This window comes from Chiloscyllium plagiosum, chromosome 23 (genome assembly GCF_004010195.1).
Source record: "Chiloscyllium plagiosum isolate BGI_BamShark_2017 chromosome 23, ASM401019v2, whole genome shotgun sequence".
NCBI lineage: Eukaryota > Metazoa > Chordata > Chondrichthyes > Orectolobiformes > Hemiscylliidae > Chiloscyllium > Chiloscyllium plagiosum.
In genome coordinates this window covers 20752243-20774775 of record NC_057732.1, presented here as the reverse complement: position 1 = coordinate 20774775, position 22533 = coordinate 20752243, and the positions used below count along the sequence as shown (strand labels likewise).

At 37.9% G+C, this 22533-nt stretch overlaps 1 protein-coding gene across 1 annotated transcript; it reads right to left on the bottom strand.

Moving 5' to 3' along the window:
• Nucleotides 1-64: 64 nt before the first annotated feature.
• Nucleotides 65-21567, bottom strand: gtse1 (G-2 and S-phase expressed 1). Its single transcript, XM_043713201.1, has 12 exons — nt 21468-21567; nt 21099-21141; nt 17347-17404; nt 15142-15772; nt 12628-12789; nt 9640-9787; nt 8381-8725; nt 6367-6439; nt 5694-5939; nt 4984-5137; nt 3263-3376; nt 65-166 (listed from the first exon to the last, which is right to left on the bottom strand). Exons 2-12 carry the CDS (start codon nt 21118-21120, stop codon nt 80-82), a joined length of 2040 nt encoding a protein of 679 aa, XP_043569136.1. The 5' UTR covers nt 21121-21141; nt 21468-21567; the 3' UTR covers nt 65-79.
• Nucleotides 21568-22533: the final 966 nt, after the last annotated feature.

The window sequence follows — 22533 nt, the reverse complement described above, 5'->3', positions numbered from 1 at the left end:
AAGTAAATAAACAAGAAACAAAAACAGCTCGCACAAAATTAAAACAACCTTACAACAGTATAGACCATAGAAAGCATCTTTAAAACTTCAGTAAAGGAGAGTCCAGATTCACATTTTCCTTATTTGCAGGGCTCAATATAATCAGCGGAGAGTTGAAATCTATAAGCTGAAAGTGAAATTGTTTTAGTTTCAGAAAAATAAAGTACAGTCAACAAAGTCTTGGAGAACAGAAGGAAGCTGTTCAGCTATAGCAGATCTTGGAAAGAACAACCCAAGTTAATCCTTTTCCCTGTAATCCTGCAAATACGTGCCCAGTTGCCATTTGAAACCTTTTAAAAATCAGCCCATGCCAAAGTCTTTTGCTATTTACAATGTTGCCAAGTTTAATATCAAGACTTAAGTGTAGATCATTAAACAAAAAAAAGTAATTGTTATAATACAGATCTCTCGCAATTCCAGTACCTATTTCTCTCTGATGGAAAACAATGTTCACCACATGCTCTGCCACCTATCCTGCAGCCAATTACATACTGAAGTTAATTATCCCTTTAAAAGGCGACATCTTTGTTTTGAATAAGTCTTATGTTCTACTATATCTAATCTTTCTAAACTCCATAAATATATCCACAGCATTATATTAACCAATCCTGTTATTTAGATCAGTCTCGACGTACTTAAATGAATGCTGGTGGTGACTCATTAACCCATGTTTCTCGAAGGGTCAATTAATTTTGTCATTAATGGTGGCCTCTAGTGCTGTCATACCAAAGACAATGGATTGGCTCTCCAGAAGTTACCAGGTTACTCTTTTTTTGATTTAGGTATTACACTTGCAAGCCTGCAGTTCTCCACGAGGTCCATATCCATGGAAGATCAAACAATGGTGAATGGAGTCTCTGTTATTTCCATCTTTGCTTCCCTTAGCAAGATGTGACGCAACATATCTGGATAAGATGACTTGTTACCTTGAGTGATATGAATCTTTTCCTCACTTCTTTCTATCTATTGCTATTCTGATCAATATCCATTTCTTTCTCATGTACTACATTAACTTCATCCTGTTTGAAGATAGATCAGCACCTTAGTCATATCCTCTGCCTACACAAGGTTTCAATTTTTATCCCAGACCACCTCCACTTATCTTTGATATGCAAAATTTTTTTAAAAAAATATATCATTCTGCAGAGTTTTCTACTTAAGTGACAAGAAAGAATAGTACGAACTGTTGTTTTGTTATGGGATTGCAGAACTGGACAACTGTTTTTTTTTCAATATTAAATGACCAGATTGGATATGCAGGTCACAATTTCAAAATTTTCAGATAATGTAAATTTTAGAAGAATTGTAAATGAGTATAATGATGATCAGGCTGATTGAATGAGCATATATTTGGCAGATGAAATTTAATGTACAGAAGTTTAGAACTGTACATTTGTGAATAGGAAGAACAAGGATAGGCAACATAAAATGAAAATATCATTCTAAAGAGGGGTGCAGCATTATGAGGTACAAGGTTTTTATTGTCCACAAATTACTGAACCTATTACAACTGCTTTAAAAAAAAAGTCTTAGAGATAATGGACTTTTAAAACAGTACAAGGAACAAAAGAACAGTCATATTATGCTGAACCTTTTATAAACACTGGCTTAAATCTTTTCTGTATCTGAGTTAAGAGAATGCTTCCAGGGAGGAGACAGACTTTAATTTGTGGATAAACTGGCAAAGCTGAAATTGTTCCCCTTATCGATGTGAAATTTGGGGGGGGGATTTGAGAATGATGTTCAAGATCATGACAAATGTGCAGAATTGATAGACACTGCAGCTATTGGTGGAAGGGGAAAAAGAAAAGAAATTTTATGCAACAAGTAATTAAGATTTGGGATACAAAATTGCAGAGGAGACACATTTAAATCATGGTTTTTGAAACGAAATTGGATAAGTCCATGTTGTACCCCTGATAATTTGTTAAATTAAAAACAGGAAAAGAAGTTTTAAAAAATTTTGTATATTCTTAGACATCCAAATCTAGAATCTCTGGATTACCATTGTTTCTCTTGATGGGAATATTTAGATTTTATTCAAATCAACTGTCTTAAACAGCCTAATCACATTTCCTTTGCCAATTTGTTTGCAATCTACCAAATCTATCTCAATGATTATCTGGGTATTTTCAAATTTATTTTTGTCATTTTTATAATTATTACAGGAAATGCCCTACTAGGATCATTACCTAGATGTTTTCTCACTAAAGACTTTTATATCTAGAGCCACAACTGGTTCTTCTTTACTGAGCTAGAAACACAATACACTTTCTTAAATAACTTTAATTCTTCACCCTTCTTTCACATTGCACCTTTTGGTTACCTGTACCTTGTACTTCAAACATGCATCATCCCACTAAAACTACAATATCAAGATGGATTGATATTTTCAAAAATCACCACCTATCATTTATTTTGCTTCTCTATTCCACTTCACAGTATCCAAGAAAGTTAGTTCCATGTTGAAGTCAGATCTCCATCCTACCTAGCATAAACATAGACAATGTGGCAACTTCAGCTTGTAAAATCTAATCCTTAAGTGCACTCACATGAACAAGCACTGTGACATCATGTTAGTTTATTGCTTTTATGCAAATTTATTCTCATTCTACAGTATTTCTTAGTCTACTTTCATTTGCCCCTTCAATTCCATTATGCACCTCATCTCTATAGTTGTTTCCTCGTGTCCCTCATCTTGCAAAATTAGTTTAAATTCTGCCTTTTCACATGATTTGGTCCTAGCCAAAAACATCTCAAATTGTACAAGACCTGCCTGCACCAACAATTTATTTTCCCTCTGCTTTCTCCAATTGTACATTCAACTACATGTTTTCTCCTGGTTCTGTACTCACTAACCTTCACAAGAATTCCAAAGCATGCTATCTCTAAAATGCTGTTCTTTAATTTTTTCCAGTCTCCTAAAGCACCAAAATATAGAACCTTAACACTTCAGAAGGTTATGCCACTGGAAATTGGAATCCATATTGGAACCAGTGAGAAAGCAGCTAGCATTTCAGGTATGGACCACAAAAAGTTGGGGAGGTAACTCACTTTAAAACTTCATTAAATCCAAAAATCAGCAAGTTTAAATATAGGCACAAATAGAATGGTGTTTCCTGGGCTTTGAAACTCAGCCATAGTTCAGATACCCCTAGAATTTTAAGTTCACAGTTAAGTTTACACTTGCTGAAATGAGCTAGCCAACATTAAAATAACTTACCGGCTCAGGAGCCTTCATTGGTGCAACTCTATTTATTTCAGGAGTATTTGAGAGATCAATAAGTGGACGGTCTTGATTTTGCTTATTTTTTGTACCAGCTTCAACAGTGAAATTCTAAAGAAAACAAGTTAACATGGATGAAAAAAAGTAGGGCGTATAATAATGGTTTTATTCAATGGGTACCAAGGAGTTACAAAAATATTTTTCCATTAAGCAACATTGCCAACTAGATAAATGCATGTAAAAATTTAAAATATTATTAGCTAATTCAAAAAATGGAAAATACATTATCCAAAGATATTTAACACATTTAATCTCATGCTTTTCCCAATAAGTAGACTGTAAACCTGTTTGTAAGTGGTAAAAGCTACGTCACCTTCAAGGTAAACTCAAAAGAAGAAACAAGTGAATGAATACGAGACACTAGTGTAGTGACTACATTGTGTTGTGCGACTGGCAAGAAACCAGTGTCTGTTAGGTTGATTTCCTGAATGAAATAAATGCATGGAGGCCGGTATCCTGTTACCAAGCCACCCTATATTTACTTGTGCACAATACACTGGCTGTGGCCAACCAGATTGGAGGCATCAGTTGCCTTATTGGAGGTGATTCTTATGAGCCAGGTCTTCCCACATTGGCCCAGATTAACAACTCCAATCAAAAGCCTCAGTCAGGGAGATCAACCTGGTTCCTATCATTATACTGCAGATATTCAGCAAAGTACCTCACTAAAAAGGTTAAAATGTATGATAAGAGGTTGGAGGTGGTATATTGGCATGGATAGAGAATTAGCTAATGGTAAAAAGAGTTCTTTTTCAGGTTGGCAACCTGTGACCAGCGGGGCTCCACAAGGATCTGTGCTGGAACTATAACTGTTTGCAATATATTAATGACTGGGAGGCAGCGAGCAAGTGTACTATTACTAAACTTGCAGACAAGAACAGGTAGAAAGGCAGGTGGTGAGGCAGATACAAAACAGTTGAGGTAGAGGTTAAGTGAATGGGCAAACATTTGGCAAATGGAGCATAACGTGGCAAACTGTTTTGGAATAGAGAACAATTACAACAATCTTGAGGATACTTATGCACAAAACTAAGCTAGCTCAAGTAGCACAGCAGGTAATCAAGAAGGCCTTTATTTCAAGGACATTGGAGTAGAAGTGTACCGAAGACTTACTGCAATTGTACGAGGTGCTGATGAAACCTCATTTAGCATAGTATACAGTTTTGGTCCCGCTTATCTATGTTATTTCATTGGAGGCAGTTTAGAGAAGGTTCATAAGGATGATCCATGGTATGGACAGTATGAGTAAGGATTAAACATGCTGAGAGTCTTCTGCTTGGAATCGAGGAAGGAGAGGCAATCTCGGTGAAACATATTAGAATTAAGGGTTTGAAAGGGTAAATCCTGAACAGATGCTTCCCCTCATGGGAGAGTCTGAGAATTAACGAGTGCCAATTTAAGACAGATAAAAGGAAGAATTTCTTGAGTGTTGCGTGTGCTTGGAACTCTGATGGCAGCACAAAACAAAGAACTTAAGATAACTGCAGTATTTGCTAATGCCTATGGTCCAAGAACCCAACTAACTAATCATGGATTTACGTTATAACCTCATTATTCAAGAGCACCCAAAGGATTCAATTGTATATTTATCAGCATTTTGTACTGAACATTTAACTGTGGTGTCCACAACACTCCCTGTATTTATTGTACATTCCTACCTCCTTGCTTTGAGGCTCAGATGTGTGCTTTAAAGCTTCTTCTAGTGGTTTATCAGGAGAGAAATCAAGAACGCAAGGAACCATGGATGGAGGCATATCCTCTTCAGAAGAATCAGATGAGCAAAGACCCTCTGGCTTTTTCGACATCTGTTCACTACCAAGGCAAAATAGTTAATGCCAATAGGCTGTAAAATGACTTGTAAACGTTGAAGTTGCACCCTATCCCGAGTCATAATTCATAACAGCTGAAAGCATGCACTTAGTCGGTAGGTGATTAGCAACAAACATCCAAAGTCAAGACTTATTTTACAAGACTTTTGAAGTCGGAAAGCTTGTTGTATTGCTCAAGGAGTGTTAGAGAAATTAAATTACTGTACTTATACATCACTGACATTACAAAACAAAAACATTTATATTCAAAGTGTATTACAATGTGGCAGAACTGATCTTTCCGTGAAATTATTATGTTCATATAATTGCACTATCAACTTAGTAATGGAGGGAATTTAGTCCTTCACCAATACCCATTAAAGAAAAATTTGTTGTGTTCTTGGAAAGTTTGAGGTACTTTCCCTCCCCATTAACTAAATTATGCTTGAATTTTCCAAGATTCGCAAACTTTTTTTGAAATAACTACAATTTTTTAAGCAATGGATGAATTATCTGAATTTTTCTAAAGTTTAAGCTCAAATAAAATCTTCCCCTCTCACCTTTTGAGAATGGTCTCACTGGCTGACATACTGCGGTTTCGTGTAGTTGTGGCTTTGAGAGATGACACAGGTCTTGGTTGTGTTTGAGGAGTGAACGTTGGAATACCTGATCTGCGGCGATTTAATGGTGTGGGTAAAGCAGATAAACGTTTTGTTGCAGATGTTATGGATGCCAGCTTGTTTGAGATAGGTGTTTGCAGCATTCCTCGAATAGGTGGTTTATTTGGAGTACAAAACTCTGTACCACTGAGAGATTAAAGCAATATTAGTAGCTTTAAACAAAAAGATATATCTTAGAAAGATTAATTGTATGTTTGGAGAAAAACATTTCTATAACCTTACTTCAAGACTTTGAAATATAGTAGGAAACAGCCACACTGTGCATATTTTACTACTTTATTAAGAAAAGTTGTAAAGCCGGTATAGACGTAATTGGCTCAAAGGGAAATGGAAACAAAAAAAAGTAAAGCTTGATTGCTTTCCAAGAAATTTATACTGAAAAGCATGAACATGTGCAATACCACTACAGCAATCACCCAATAGTGCTAGCCAAAAGATTGACTATTTAAAAACAAAACACTTATTAAATACAAACAGGGTGGAACATCTACAACTATATAGACTGATAATATCCTGTTTTGACATTCTACTGTAATTAGCAAATTCTGGTTACCTCTCAACTGCACTGCAGGACAACAGCTTCTTTGGTTGTGTTGCTTTTGGCCTTGCTGTTCCAGGTGAAGGTGCTTAAATCACAGTTAATAAAGACGATTAATCGTTTCCAAAACATGTCAAATAATCCTTTTTGTACCAGAGATAAAATGAAATATTATTGAATAACCACTGTTGAATAGAGGAGAAATGGTACACAGAGAATGATAAAATCCCTACAATGCAAATAAAGGCCATGAGGCCCATCCAGTCTGCACCAACCCTCCAAAGAGCATTCCACCCAGACCCAGCTTTCCCATCCTATCCCCGAAACACCAAATTTACCATAGCTAATTCACCTCACCTACACATTCCCTTGCTAAATTGCCAATAGTGTAAGGCCAATCCACCTAATCTGCACATTTTTGGATTGTGGGAAGAAACCTGAATACCTTGCAGAATAGATCCATACGATCCCTACACTGTGGAAACAGGCCCTTCGGCCCAAGAAATCCACACTGACTGTCCGGACCTCTACCCTCCTATCCTGCATTTACCCTTGAATAATGCACGTCGCCTACCTAACCTGTCCATCTTTGGATTGTGGGCGGAAACCCATGCAGACAAAAGGGAGAAAGTGCAAACTTCACAGATAGTCGCCTGAGGCTGGAATCAAACCAGTCTCTGGCACTGAGGCAGCAGTGCTAACCACTGAGCCACCATGCCACCCCAATTGGCAGAAACACATACAGATACTGGGAGAACACACAAACTCCACACAGACAGTCCCAAGATTGGAATCAAACTTGGTTCCCTGGTGCTGTGAGGCAGCAGTGCTAAGTCACGGAGCCACTGTTCTACCCAAAATAGCCCTACTTTGGTTTCTAAACATCAACTTAATCCACCGTTTCCACTTCAATATGTTAATCTAGAATAGAGCACAGAGTTGTCTGCGCTATATAGTCCAGTTCTGCACAACCTAACTGGCTTTTAACTGCCAATGTTGTCACCTTGCTAAACTTCTTCATTTTAAGAGGCTCCTTAAAATGATATTCTTGGTCAAACGTTTAGTGACCTGTCCTAATATAGTCCTATATGGCACAGTGTCAGACTCTGATTGTTAATTGCTTCTAGGATATATTAGAACTTGATCACCACCATTCCTTCATTGTCAATGGATCTAATTCCTGGAATGGCCTCTTACACAGAGCTGTGGGCGTTCCAACTCAGCACTACTGGAATGGCTCAATGAGGCTCACCAGCACCTTAAGGGGAATTAGGAATAGGAAATAAATGCTGGCCCAGCCAGTAATGCCCACATCTGGAGAATTATTATTATTCTGGGCACCACTCAGGCATATCTGGGGAACAAGAAAACCTACAACTGCTGATGGTTAACTTTGCAAATTTTTCAGTGATACACAAAAGAGTAGACAGGATAATGTGGTAGCTGGACTGGAGGCTGCACACCTTTTTAAATGGATGTATTTTACTTTGCAAGATAGAGGTCCAGTACCAGCAAACATTTCGTTTTGAAAACAAAAAACAAAACAAACAAACAAACAAAACTGTGGGTGCTGAAAATCTGAAACGAAACCAGAAATGGCTAGAGAAATGTAGGTTTGGCAACATCAGTGGAGATCTCTTGAAACCAAAGCGTAAACAAGTCCTCTCATTTAGATGTTGTACACCAATAGTGTAACCTTGAATTTAACTGTACAAATCTACTTCCCTCCTATTGTAATGTAAAAATGGAACATAATTGTTAATCTTCACTGGAAAGATGCAATTGAATGCTAAGGGAACAGTTAAGAGAACCAGGCAAAATAGAATAGTTATCTCAAAATAGAGTAGTGATCATTTATAACCCCTCACCCACCATTGGAGATAATTTAAAATAATTTGAATATCAGTAAATGATAATCATTTCATATTCTTAATAGTTTAATTGGCAATTAGTAGTCCCAAGTTTCATGAAAATTTACAAAAGAAAATACCCTAGACCCACGTTTAAGTTGTGAAATGCTCATACTTACCGCTGGATCTTTTCACAGCTTGGCTATTAACAGAAGCTTTGGTCTTTGGGCACCGATCTCTCCCTAGTGTATTTACTGTTTGGTTTGACTTGACTTTAGTATCAACATTTGTATCGGTTGAGCTAATTCTTTGTAAACCTTTATTAGGAAGACTCTGCATCCCTGTTCCTTTCTGACTCATCATTCCAGGAGCAGTTACTTTACAAGTATTTGCTGGTGTTAGTGATGTTCTTGGAACATCTATTGAGCACCTAGAACTAGATGACTTGGTCTTTGGGCTGGCAATTCTGCTGCTGTTTTTCAAGGTTTGTAGGTTTGATGCATTTGAGCGCATGGTTCGGGGCACTGTTGAAAGATAAAACCAAAATATTTAAAAACAAAAAAACTAGTTTATCTTGATTTGAAAGCAAGATTATGTTTAGCAAATAATAATGCCAAAGCAGAATTTCAGATGCACTTAACCAAAAAAAAAGCCTTTATGTTTGTACTAGATGCTGCATTTTAAATAGTGTCATTTTATAAACATAACTACGTCTGCCATTTCAGCTCTCTAACTCCAGATTGAAATTTGGACCTAAAGTGAGTTTCAACTGTAATTTACAGAAGGACATGCTTTTTGGTGTAAATTGCACTTTCAACATATTAAACTTAAACTTTTCAACTCAATAGTTTCATTTGTACCATACCAGCTTTCTGAAATATATTGCTATAATTAGCAATTTCCAGCACAAAAGGGTGCCATTCAATTCACCAGTTCCACATCTGGAAACAAGAAGCCATACAATTTAATTATGCTTTCCATCTCTTGGTCTGTGTAACTGCTAATCAGAGTTGTAATTCAATGCAAGTACCCCTGCTCAAAAATATGAAGGAATTGACCATGCTCTCGAGCACCTGACCAATCCAAAGCACTTTTGGAAATGGTGAGAATTGCAAGTCAAAAATTTAATTCCCATTGTAAACACAAGAATGGCAAAGAATTATTTTGAGTGCAGGAGTGCAGGGTAACATGAACATATTCCAGTCCAGGACAAAGCTAATGACAATCATTGAGAAAGAGTACATTTAGGATGTTGAGTAGGTCCTATTTCCTTGAATGGGATAATGTGGCATTTCATGGAAGTAAACAAGGCTCCTCAATTTCATTCCTCAACAAGAGAGAAAATGGCATATACTTAAAAAGAGTGTCAGACATGAAAACCAAAAGCCATATGCCACAATATGAGTTACAAAATATTAAGATTTAAAGTCTGACTTGCCTCTGCCACCACTATTGGAATTGTGGAGATGAGAATGAAGACCGGATGACAACAAAGAGGTACGGTTGAGAGTCCTTGCTGCAGAACCAGTACGATCCTTGGTCATAGAATTCGAAGCTTTAAACCCAGGTAAATTTGGTTCACTGACCTATAAGGAAATCAAAAAAAGTTTCTTTTTCAAATTCTAACAGTACAACGAAAGTTGCCCAAAGCATTTGTTCAAAATTTCACATATTTCTGCTGATCTGCTTAATCTCCTAAAAGCCTGTACAACACCCACATGTGAAGTTCAATAAGATAACTGCAGGTGATATATATGGAGGTTGAGAGATCTAGCAGGCCAGGTAATATTAGCAAGGTGCAAGTCTAGTTGGGGGAGAGGGACAAAGCAGTGTTACAGCACAAAATCAATAATCACTAAAAATTGCATCACTGTTTTGAAGGCCATAAAACTATAGTAGTAGGAAGGCTCATTTATTAGAGGGATAGAATGGAAAGAGATACTGTGCTAAAATGTGAATCACTGTTAGGTGGTCAGTTTACACACATGCAGGATATTAGGAGAGGAAATGGGGGCAATACAGAGTATTATGGAGATTTACAGATGATACTAGAAATACATGGATATATAGAAGAGGAATAGATTAACAGGCTGGATCTCTAAAGAGAACATATGGATGATATAATTGATCTTTTAAAAAAGATTTTGATACAGAGAATTAATGTTTTGTTTTGTGGAAACAGCATAACTGGAGGCTATCAATACAAGAGAGAGAGTCACAAAGAAATCTACTTCAATAATATTTCTTCTGCATTCCTGAAGAGTGGCAAATAGTGAGGATTTTCTACCACACGCTGTGGTTCTGTTCACCGAGCTGGAAGTTTTTGTTGCAAACTTTTCGTCCCCTGTCTAGGTGAACATCAACTAGCCACGAAACGACACGACCAGCTATCCCTAGTAGCCACACATGCAGACGGCAAGCAACATGAATTTGACTGGGACAACACCACCATTATAGGGCAAGCGAAACAAAGAACAGCCAGGGAATTCCTAGAAGCATGGCACTCATCCACAAACTCCATCAACAAACACATAGACCTGGACCCAATATACCGGCCACTACAGCGGACAGCTGAAACTGACAACCGGAAGCGGCAGGTACAGGCTACTATAAATGCCGGAGGAAACACCACAGAAGCACTTCACAGGAGGCTCCCAAGCACTGAGGATGTCACCTAGACAGGGGACGAAACGTTTGCAACAAAAACTTCCAGCTCGGCGAACAGAACCACAGCAACAAGCACCCGAGCTACAAATCTTCTCACAAACTTTGATTTTCTACCACAGGCAGGAGCATTTTAAGTATTATAGTTTAACTTAAATAAGGAAACTGGATAAACAAGGAAAAAAAAGTGAAAAAATAATACATTTAGTTGGGAAAAAAAAAATGATGGTTCAAGTGGACCACTGACTTCTATTTCAATACTGTTCATCATTTTTATGCTAACATTTCCTCTGGAAAACAAAAATATTTCCCAGGGCTTTCAACCATTTCTAGACTGTTTAATATTCTTCACAACTATAATGCAAATACATGCCCTCCATAGTTTAGAAATTATCACTCTGGCACAATATTACTATAACACCTAAAGCTAAGAATTTATTTTTTTTGTTAGCATAACTAAATGCAGTTTTAATTGACAAGTTAACTGTTTGGTTCCGTTTAGTTTCAAACAGGCAGTTTGGCTGATTTGTCATGGCATTGCCCTGAGCAATGAACCCACAAACGGCTGTCACCTATTATTTTGCGGATTAGAAATAGGTGCATAGAGTTCTTTCTACCTACAAAGAACACGGCCCTGTTTATTAATATTGATTTTCCAGGGGTTCACTGCTCCTCAGAGATATGGGTGTAATGCAGCTTATGGCACTCTTGGCCCTTCTGCAGTTATTTCAGAATTTTGCCAGAGTAAGGAAAAAAAGTCCAACTTTATCTGTTATCACTTGATCTTCACAATAGTAGGGAATGGAAAATTCAGCCATTCTGACTCACCTAACACCTAAAAAGGTCATAGACTTTTAAGTTTTAAAATTCATCCATGCTATCTCCTTACAGTAGCAACTCAACTCTGAAAATTCAAACTCAACTTCACCTCATGCAATATATTCAATGGCTGCCATGAAGAAAAAAGTGAAACACTACAGCAGAAGCTACTTGACTACATTAAGGCAGCCAGTATACTATGAACAAACAGTTCTCCAAACCAGATTAAAAATTTTGAATGTTCCTAACTATTGAAGCTATAAAACTAAAATAAATACAATTCACTCATACACATTACAAACCAAAATAAAATACTATTTTTCAGATCAACCATAAATTTCATGTCTGTATTGAAATTAGGAGATTACCACCTTTGGATCTGTACATTAACTAATTCAGGTAATTGGCTAGAGCAAGAAGTCATTTTATAAAAAGTCTACTTTTTAAACATTAAGACCACTGATTGAACTAACTTTCCATATAGATGGATTTATATTCATTATATGGAATATTCTTTCTTATGTGAGGTTGCATTCCTAAAAACCACAAATTTAAGTAAAGCATTGATGGAATCAATATTGAAACTGGATTAAGTTTCATCGAACCACCTTCAACAAAATCATTATTCTTGCACCCAAGATGAAATACAGTATATGTACTTTAAATTCTAACCAAAAAAGTTTGACAAGTAATAAAAGGAAACAATATTCTACTTACAGCATCTCACTTTTGTGGACTATCCAAGTAGAAAATAAGGAGGAAAAAAATTAGGAAGAGAGATTTGGTACTGCTCAGCAGCTGTGCTCATCGACCAAGTGGTAACTCAAAGCCTATTGTTCCAGACTACAAGTTGGCTGTAACATATACATGTGCAAAAGCAACATGGACACAAATTCCAGCATAATTTGTTCTCGAATAACTGACTCTAGCTCTTATCCCATACCTGGTGTGCAGCCAGTGATCCATCCTTACGGCCAAGAGCATTAGAATGGGGAGGAGAATCACACTCATTGGAAGTATTAGCAACAGCATCTGGGAGATTGTCCGATGAAGTATTGTTCAATAGTTTCATTCCGCAGTGTGTCAACCTAGTTCCTGACTTAGGCTGGATGAGGATAGAAATATAAAAATCAGTATCATTTTTTTTTTAAATTCCTTGGCGGGATGTGGGCAACACTTGCTATGTAAACATTTATTGCCCAGACAGCAGTTAAGAAGTACACCATAGTGATTCTGGAGTCACATAAACAGAACAGGTAAGGATAGTAAATTTTCTTCTTTGAAGGACATTAGGTAAGTTTACACAACTATCAACATTGATTACATGGTCACCATTATAGGCCCTACCAGCTCGTTCTCCTAATTTTATTAAAGTTACATTTCACCATCTGTTTGGTGGGATTGAACCCCTGTCTTCAGAACATTTGCCTGCATTTCTAGATTGCTGGTCCAGTGACATTACCACAACACCTCCCTCCCTGACCAAGTCAGTACTACAGGATTTTACAAAGATTCAAGGTCAATGCATTGATCTTGTAAGCAAAATAAAGAAACATTTACTGTAGTATTGGCATTCCTAGCTTGCAAATTCTTTCCCAACAAACGCTAAAGAGATAGATGGCGCAACAGCCATTATGCACAGATATCGAGGAAAGGGAAAAAGGGAAAAGGGAAAAAGGAAGGAGCAGATTTAAAAGAGACAACGTCACAGTTGTATTTTATATGATTGTGCATAACGTGACAATAGTTGGATGTATAGAAGTGGTCCAGTGGATAAAGCTCATTCAGCATGCGATCCTATAGCAACTGAAAGCATTGAAAAAAATGACTTGTATCGTTTACAAACAACAGCAATAAAACAGTCATCCAGACTTGGACTCAAAAGCCCAATTAGAAAACTAAACCTTTCAAAGGAAAACAAAGTATCATCAACCCAAATAATCATCCAAATACTCTGAAACCAATAATCACAAAATAAATTACTTTTCTCCAAGGATCTTTAACTTGTAGGGAAGTGCAAGCAACTAACATTTACAATATACCAAACGTTTGGATAAATATATCCAAATAAGTGTTCTTCTACATTGGGTGAACAAAGAGTGGAATTTGTCAGAAGATTTCTAGTGCCAATGTACAAATTCACTTACACAGGCATTTCTTTTACCCAACTAAGGTCATACATAGTGTCGCAGAAGATAATAGTGGTGGTACTACAGATTCAGCAGATACTGCCTGGTACGGAAAAGAAACTTGAATATTTAAGCTATTTTAGATCAGAACCTAAAAATTACAAGATATTAGAGGTGCAAAACTGTAAAGATAATTGGGACAATTTCAATAAGAACTATTTTTTAGTGAAGAATCTAAATACAAGGCAATACAGAATAAAGGAGGTTTTTAAAAATTTAATATAGTTACTTTAGTCACTTTTTGATGTGAAACACCCACAGGATTGTACGGTAGCCCAGTGGTTAGCACTGCTATCTCAGTGCCAAGGACCTAGGTTTGATCCCAACCTTGGGTGACCACCTATGCAAAACTCCACACATTCTCCCCATGTCTGAGAGTTTCCTACAAGTCCTCTGGCTTCCTTCTGCAGTCCAAAAATGTGCAGGTTAGAATGACTGGCCATGGTAAATGTGGGGTTAGAGTAGGGCCAGTTTGGGTGGGATCCTTGGAGGGTTACTGCAGATTTGATGGGTCAAATTACCTCTTTCTGCTATGTAGGTATTCTACCATCAGCACTTCACAGTTTAGACAGGTGGTTCAGGGAAGAGAAACAAAAAAGACCAAAATTGCATAAATGAAGGTTAAAAAAAAAAACGAGAGATCAACTAGGATACAGCTTAATGTTGCATTGCAATTTTGAAGTAATTCAACAAGCGCACTTGGTGGTGGCTCGGCAAGATACAGAGTTCAGGATTAAAAAAGACAATTATTTAAATTTCCTTAAAACAAGTATTATACAATTTAATGCCATTCAATGAAGACTTAGCCACTGGTATTTGCGATTGCTTTCTTGGCATCACAGAAGGGGCCTAATTATTACAGCTCAATTTTTTTGAATAATGTTAGTATTGAATGTTAAGTCCCCTATTTTTAAAACTAAAAAGGGATGGGTGAAAGGAGGAGCAAGTTATTTGGATCTCAGTGAATGCTTTCAACCAACTTCTTGAAGACAGAACCAAAAAAATAAGTCAGTGGAAAGTAAGTAACAACAGGTAGCTTTGGGGGAAAAGAGTATTGTTTATGCAGTAGAATCATAAATATGGACATTAGACCTTGCTCTTGCTGTCAAACTATAACAAAAGATTTACTAAAACAGCACATAAAATCTTGTATCGAGCTGTTTACACTTACTGAAAACCTTAGACATTAACACAAGTCCAACAGTTATTTAACAAGCCTCTAGTATTGTTTTAAATGGAGTTCCTTTATGAAATAGAAAACTGCTCACCTTTTCTGATGCATCATATTTTGCTGGTTCATGTTTTGCTAGTTCATTTTTTGCTTGTTTGACTGATGGATCTTCCCTTGAAGTATTGTTCTCAGTCCAAGCCACATTATTACTAACTAATGATGGATTTCCAGAGTTTTGTTGGGGCTGCATTGAAGAGCTGGATACCTGAATAGCAACTTTCATTGGTGGTTTAAATGGAAAATGAGGTTGAGCATTTTGGGAATTAACCTGCAGACGTTTCTGGATTGCAGGTGGAAGTAACCTCAATGGACTATCTTGAACTACAAAAGTTTCTCTTCTTGAACAACTTGGGCTGCTAATACCTTTTAGAAGGGTTAGTTTTAATTTAGATTCCTCTATAAATTGTTCCACCATTTTATTGTGAGTCATTTGATTTCCCATTTTCTTAGATCTTCCCTCCATATGGTTTTCAAAGCGTTGTGCTAATAAGTTGGCTTCTTTGGAAACTTCAAAAAACAGGTCTGTGTTTGAAGGACTCCAATTCTCAGCCTCTGTGGCCTTTGAACATTTATCTTCCTTGCAATTTAATTCGATTCCAATAGCAACACATTTTTCCACATGCCGAACTGGCCCAAGAAAAACTTCATCATCATCATCACTTTTTCCACTAGAAAACAAAAAGCCTATTAATTTAAAATTGAAATATTCTAAACTTATAGTTCTTATACTTGAAGTGTGAACATTAAAAAGTTCCTCAAGTCGAGCACACCATACAAAGTAAAACTTCTTGAACTCATTACTGCTCAAGGTCAGATACCAACTGCCCAAAATGGTTCCTGATGTAACCAATGCTGTAGAATCAGTTCTAGACAGTGGCTTTGAACACAGTTTCCTGTCCTTCCCAGAGAAAGAGTGTCTGTTCATTTTGTACCTGCACAAGCACAATGCAATATATTTGCAGATTTTGGTGCAAACATACATTAATTTTAATAATCTCTGCTTTCTGTTCCCAATTTATGATTACACTCAGGCCAAAAATGTATAAATTGTGCGCTTTATTAAGTAGTAACATCATATGTAAGTGTTTGGATTAGCAAGCGTGGGCAGGCTATTTTGGTTTAGGAGGATGTGATGGAGCCATGGCAGCTCATAATCCTGTTCTTGCAAAATAAGCAACACACAGATGCATTTTCCATTAGGTAGAATCTGACATTTCTGTAGAAAATTGATTGAAATCACTATGTTTCTTCAGTTTTATCACCTTTTTTTAAACAAATATTGGAGGTCTAAAGTCTATTTATAACTAATTAAAGGGAAGTGTACCTTTTGCTGCTTCCCTGATAGCTTTAAGAAACTGGTTATCACATTATATGAAAAATTTACAGGTCAGGCAGCACAAAGTCAAAATAGGTGGAAAATTCTTAATCCCACTTTTCTTCCCTTCCCCACCCCATTCCAGAAATACTGTATTAAATGCTGAATGTTGCAAATTCTTTTATTACTTTGATTTCAGTTTCCAGTTTGAATAATTGCCTGGGTAACATTAAATTCTGAAATTTTACCTCCAGGCTTCATCTTCCTTTATAAAAAAAGCTCACTCATTTCAGTTTGATGAAAAGAGGTTACTTTCTGTATTATCTGGTACCATCTTAGTTGCCCTAAACTGCCATTTATCAAGGGCAGCATTATGGCTAACAACATTGTACTCGCAATCTATTCCAACATTGCATTTTATCCTCCTGCGAAGACAAGGCCTCAACCTTAGCAAAAAGATACGCAGTGAACTAATGATCAGTTTATTACATTAATAACATTTCACACACATTTTGATTCCTTGGTCCAAAAATAATTTAATACTTAGACTAGATAAGCATGTTTGGGCCAAAAGAAAGTTTGTATCTTTTTAAAATCTACACACATGGCAACTAATGAAAATTTGTTATTTGCAACCATTGAAACCTTTAATTTCACAAAACTTATTTGGTTTGAAAGTTTCCACATGCAACCATCTTTTAGTTGAAATTGCTTTTTAAAACCAGTTGCATACATCATTGTCTTAAAATGTCTTCCAACTGAACTCAACATATATTTACTGCAACTGGAACACTACTTTTTTTTCTGCCACAGCAATAAAAAGCATTAGAAAAGCAAACAAAAATTTTTCCAGCAAGTTTTGTTTCTGGTTTCCAGCATCAGCATTTCTTTTTGTTTTAAATTTGAGAGAAAAGAAAAAGCGTTTACCTTGCAGGAGATAACAGAATGTCAAGGTCAGAATTCTCTTCAGATAAAAGATTGAAATCTGAGAATACAAAATTACATGTTGCTAAACTGAATTAACTGAACAGAAATACATAGAACAATAAGAAATTAAATGTAAAAAACACTTGCAGCTTTAACTTTGAATTTGCCCATTAAAGAGCAGTGTCTGAATAAATATCCTCTTTCACTACATTTCTTTGTCTCTCCTCTCCAAATACATTATCTCATTTCTCAGGTCTAAAATGCCACTCACCACGTTCCTGTCCAGATTATCTATCAATTGTCTCCTGCAGTCTGTCTTCCTGCTTTCTTGCTCACTAAATCAACTACACAACAAATTCTGTATTATTTGAAAAAATTCTTAAATCATATACCCTAGATTTCAGCCTAAATTCATTGATGCACACCACAAAACGCAAGGCACCTCTTACCAAGCCTCAAGAGCTTATCAAAAACACTCTCCAATCTCAAAATGTGCGTCAGCCATTGCTTTTTGCAATGCAGCAAGTTTTAGATCCAACTTACCAGGTGTTTTGAATTCCATAGATTCTTATACTTTTAGATTAGATTAGATTACAGTGTGGAAACAGGCCCTTCGGCCCAACAAGTCCACACCGACCCGCCGAAGCAAAACCCACCCATACCCCTACATTTACCCCTTACCTAACACTACGGGCAATTTAGTATGGCCAATTCACCTAACCTGCACATCTTTGGACTGTGGGAGGAAACCGGAGCACCCGGAGGAAACCCACGCAGACACGGGGAGAACGTGCAAACTCCACACAGTCAGTCAGTCGCCTGAGTCGGGAATTGAACCCGGGTCTCTGGCGCTGCGAGGCAGCAGTGCTAACCACTGTGCCACCGTGCCGCCCACTTATGACCAGTTTAATGCCTTACTAAAATCCTCAAACTTACTAGCCTTATTGACTTTTTTAGGAGGTAAAATGGACAGTCAAATACATTAGTAAGACCTGATAGACATCAAATCCATGCTCATAGTTCTTTACTAATGGGTTTGCCCTAAATGTCAATTTACATTGTCCCTCACTATTTTATAAAATAATTTGCCATTAAAAAGGTTAGATCATCTGTCCTGTTGTCACTCAGTTAGGCTTGGGCTGATAAGTGTCATGAATGTTATTTGCCACTCAAGTGCTAGGGAATGACTGACTATCTCTTTTTATGGAAAAAATTTAACTATCACCCTTGACATTCAAAGATGTTGCCATTGCTTAATCCCCCACTATCAATACCTTGAGGAATTACTATTGATTGTGAACTGGACCAGCCATATAAATACTGTGTCTGCAAGAGCAGTCGAGACAGGAAAATTATGTGGCAAGTAACTCACCTTCTGACAGATGGTAGACAGGCTTTGGGCAATGACCCAAAAGAGATGTGTGATGCAATACTTTTCACTTGCCTAGATGAGTACAGCTCCAATACCACTCAAGCAACTTAATACCATTCAGGACAAAGCAGTACATGCATTCAGACAGGGTGGAAAACAATGATTAGAATCTCCTTATTCTCCATTGATCCCCTTAGTAACTTGGGGTACATTTCATACTAGCTTGATGAGTTAAGTTAAAGATGTTAAACCCCTTAGTATTTCCCCTACTGTTTATGACATCAAACATTTCAGAGTCAATTTCCTCAGCTACAATTTTCCACTAGCCCTTGTACTCATTAAGACAACATATTCATTAAAGGTACAGTTCCAACATTTAAAAAGACATTTGGACAGGTGCATGAATAGGAAAGATTTAGAGGAATATGAGCCAAATACAGGCAAATGGGACCAGTTTAGAGAGAGAAACTTGGTCAGCATGGACCAGTTGGAACGAAAAGGACTATTTCCATGCGGTTTGTCTCCATAATTATTTTATGTATAAAGAAAAATGCCCAGATTTTCCACCTTTATAGCCTTCAGTTAGCGCCACCATTTCCATGGTTAATTCTTTTGCTTTTTGTGCATTCATAAAAGACAGTAGTGTCTCTTTAAGTTACACCACATTGCCACTGCCAGCTCAATTTCACCCAAAACACAATCTCACATAGTTCTATTAATCTGTACCAAAAGTTTTACAACCTTCAGTCAGCCAATTTCTGAATCTCAAATGTATCCCAAAATTCTTTCAGCAATGTCAGATATTAGTTTAGTGACCAAAATAGAAATTGCTGGAAATGCTCAGCGGGTCTGGCAGCATCTGTAGACATAAATCAGCATAAATATTTCAGGTTAAGTGATTCTTCCTCAGAATTTAGTTACTGCATGCAATGACCAGTGTGTTTCCAGGTGTCCATGTCCATTATGCCACTTCTGAATATGCTCAGCAATTTCTTTGTAATGGTTGCTAATGACTCTCCAAGTACTATGGAAGACATAGATTACCTAAAATGATTTACTAAGTCTACGTGACTACCTGGTCAGGTCCATGCCCCCCTACAACCCGCAGGAATTGCAAACCTGCGCCCACACCTCCTCCCTCACCTCTATCCAAGGCCCTAAAGGAGCCTTCCACATCCAAAGTTTTACCAGCACATCTACCAATATCATTTATTGTATCCATTGCTCCCGATGCGGTCTCCTCTACATTGGGGAGACTGGACGCCTGCTAGCAGAGCGCTTTAGGGAACATCTCCGGGACACCCGCACCAATCAACCACACCGCCCTGTGGCCCAACATTTTAACTCCCCCTCCCACTCTGCAAAGGACAAGGAGGTCCTGGGCCTCCTTCACCGCCAGACGCCTGGAGGAAGAACGCCTCATCTTACGTCTCGGAACACTTCAACCTCAGGGCATCAATGTGGACTTCAACAATTTCCTCATTTCCCCTTCCCCCACCTCAACCCAGCTCAGCAGTGTCCCCATGACTTGTCATACCTGTATTCCTGATAAAGGGCTTTTGCCCGAAACGTCGATTTTACTGCTCCTTGGATGCTGCCTGAACTGCTGGGCTCTTCCAGCACCACTAATCCAGAATGTTAGCTTAAGAACACAATTGATAAAATCAAAGTAATTTTTTTGCAATGGATTACCAGTTCATGGTGATTATAATAATGAATATTTAGGAAAGGAACAATTCAGGATATGTACCAAACTGCATTCATTCACTGTTGCACACATTTGTATCTTTTATGATTCAACTTTACTGTTGCTTTAGTTTTGGAAAAAAAAGTTTCTCAATTATATGTTTTACCTTCACTTCTTCAGTCTTTACATACACATACTGAGACACACACACATTTTCTACATGGCCTCATATTTGGTGAATAGCCTTTCTCATTTTAAAAATAATAATGGAATGAAGGGTCATTAAAGTGCTGGAGGCCTGGAAACTCTAGAAACTCTACTTTGCCTCTCACACTTCCCAAAACATGCCCTAGAGATTTTCAGCATCCACTTGAACAAAAGGACAATTAAGTTTGAATGTCTCACCTGAAGGATCTGCTCCAGTGATGGACCAAAATCCAACATACAGGGTTAAGTAACAAGAATGCTACCAACTGAGCATTAAGAGTTTGAATGGAATTAACACAGACTGATTGATACATTAAGTCCTACCATTCTATTCAACTATAACCCCTCTTACTACCTTTTGAGGCACTTGTGGCAATTTATTTGCAAGTGAAACACAAGTTAATTCATTTCAAAACTGGTGCACATAGAAGGGGTCCAAATGCTTGAATTACTATACAACAACTGAAGTGACAAACATTTGATTACCTTTGTCAGTTTGCGCATCCATTTCTTGAATTGACCTTCACACCTGTTGGAACACACAAATACGAGAGCAAAATTCAAAAGGTTTGAGGAAATCAGCAGCAGACACAATGGGAATTTAATCTCACTGTTCAGAGTCAATACCCCACACTCTCTCATCACCCTCACCTCTATCTCAGCCTCCACTGCTTGCTCGCTCGCTCGCTCCATCCATCCATGTCTGTCTCTCTCACAATCTTCACCTCAGCCTCCACTGCTCCCTCCATGTCTGTGTCTATCTCTCTCCCCTTTACAGCCCCCTCTCCAATCACTCAGCAGCTGGGCCGAGGATTCAACGAAGTCTTTCCCCTCCTGAACCTTGCTTGTCCTCACCTCAGCCTCTCCGCAATCTCCACCACACCAATGGACAGACCGTTCACTAACGACACTCTCCCCTTTCACAGGGATTTGAAATTAACCCAGCCCTCAGCGAGCTGGCCTCCCATTGGTCCATTTGAACGAAGCCGTTACGCCTCGGTCTGTCGCGCCTGCGCGTCTCCAGCAATGCATTCTGGGGGCTGTAGTCCATAGCTCCGATTTTACAGCTCCGCTATGGGAGGGAGGTGTTGCTAGAGCTTCTGCAGCATTTTACGTTTCAGAGTTCCAGTATCTGCAATTCTTCGGTTTACTTTCTGTTTTTATTTCATATTTCCAACAATTTTATTCACTCGTGGGACGTGGATGTCATTGGCAGGCAAGCATTTATTGCTCATCCCATAAAGTCGTTTTGAACTGCCGCAGTCCACATGTTAGACTTTGACCCAGGTGATGTATTTCCAAGTCAGGATGGCAAGGAACCTGCAGCTGATGATGTTTCCATCTAACTATTGCCCTTGTACTTCTAGGTGGAAGTGGTTGTCAGTTTGGAATGTGCTGTCTTAGGAGCTTTGGTGTTGATAGTATACCTTGCTGAACGTCAGGGGTGAAGAGAGTGGATGCTTGTGGATGTGATGCCAGTCAAGCAGGCTGCATTGACCTGGATAGTGTTATTTTTTTTGATGGGGAGAAAATTCATAAGTCTGAAGTGCAAAGAGACTTGGGAATTCTAGTCACAAATTCTCTCAAGGTAAACTTGCAGGTAGAGTCGGTAGTTAGGAAAGCAAATGTAATTATGGCATTTATTTTGAGAGGATTTGAATATAAGTGCAGGAATGTACTTCTGAAGCTCTGTAAGGCTCTCGTCAGACCATGTTTGGAGTATTGTGAACAGTTTTGGGCCTCATATCAGGAAGGATGTACGTGGTCTAGAGTGTGTTAAGAGGAGGTTCACGAGAATGGTCCCAGGAATGAAAGGTTTAACATATGAGGAATATTTGAGGACTCTGAGTCAATACTCAGTGGAGTTTAGAAGGATGAGGGGGGATCTAATTGAAACACAGAATACTTACTGGCCTGGACA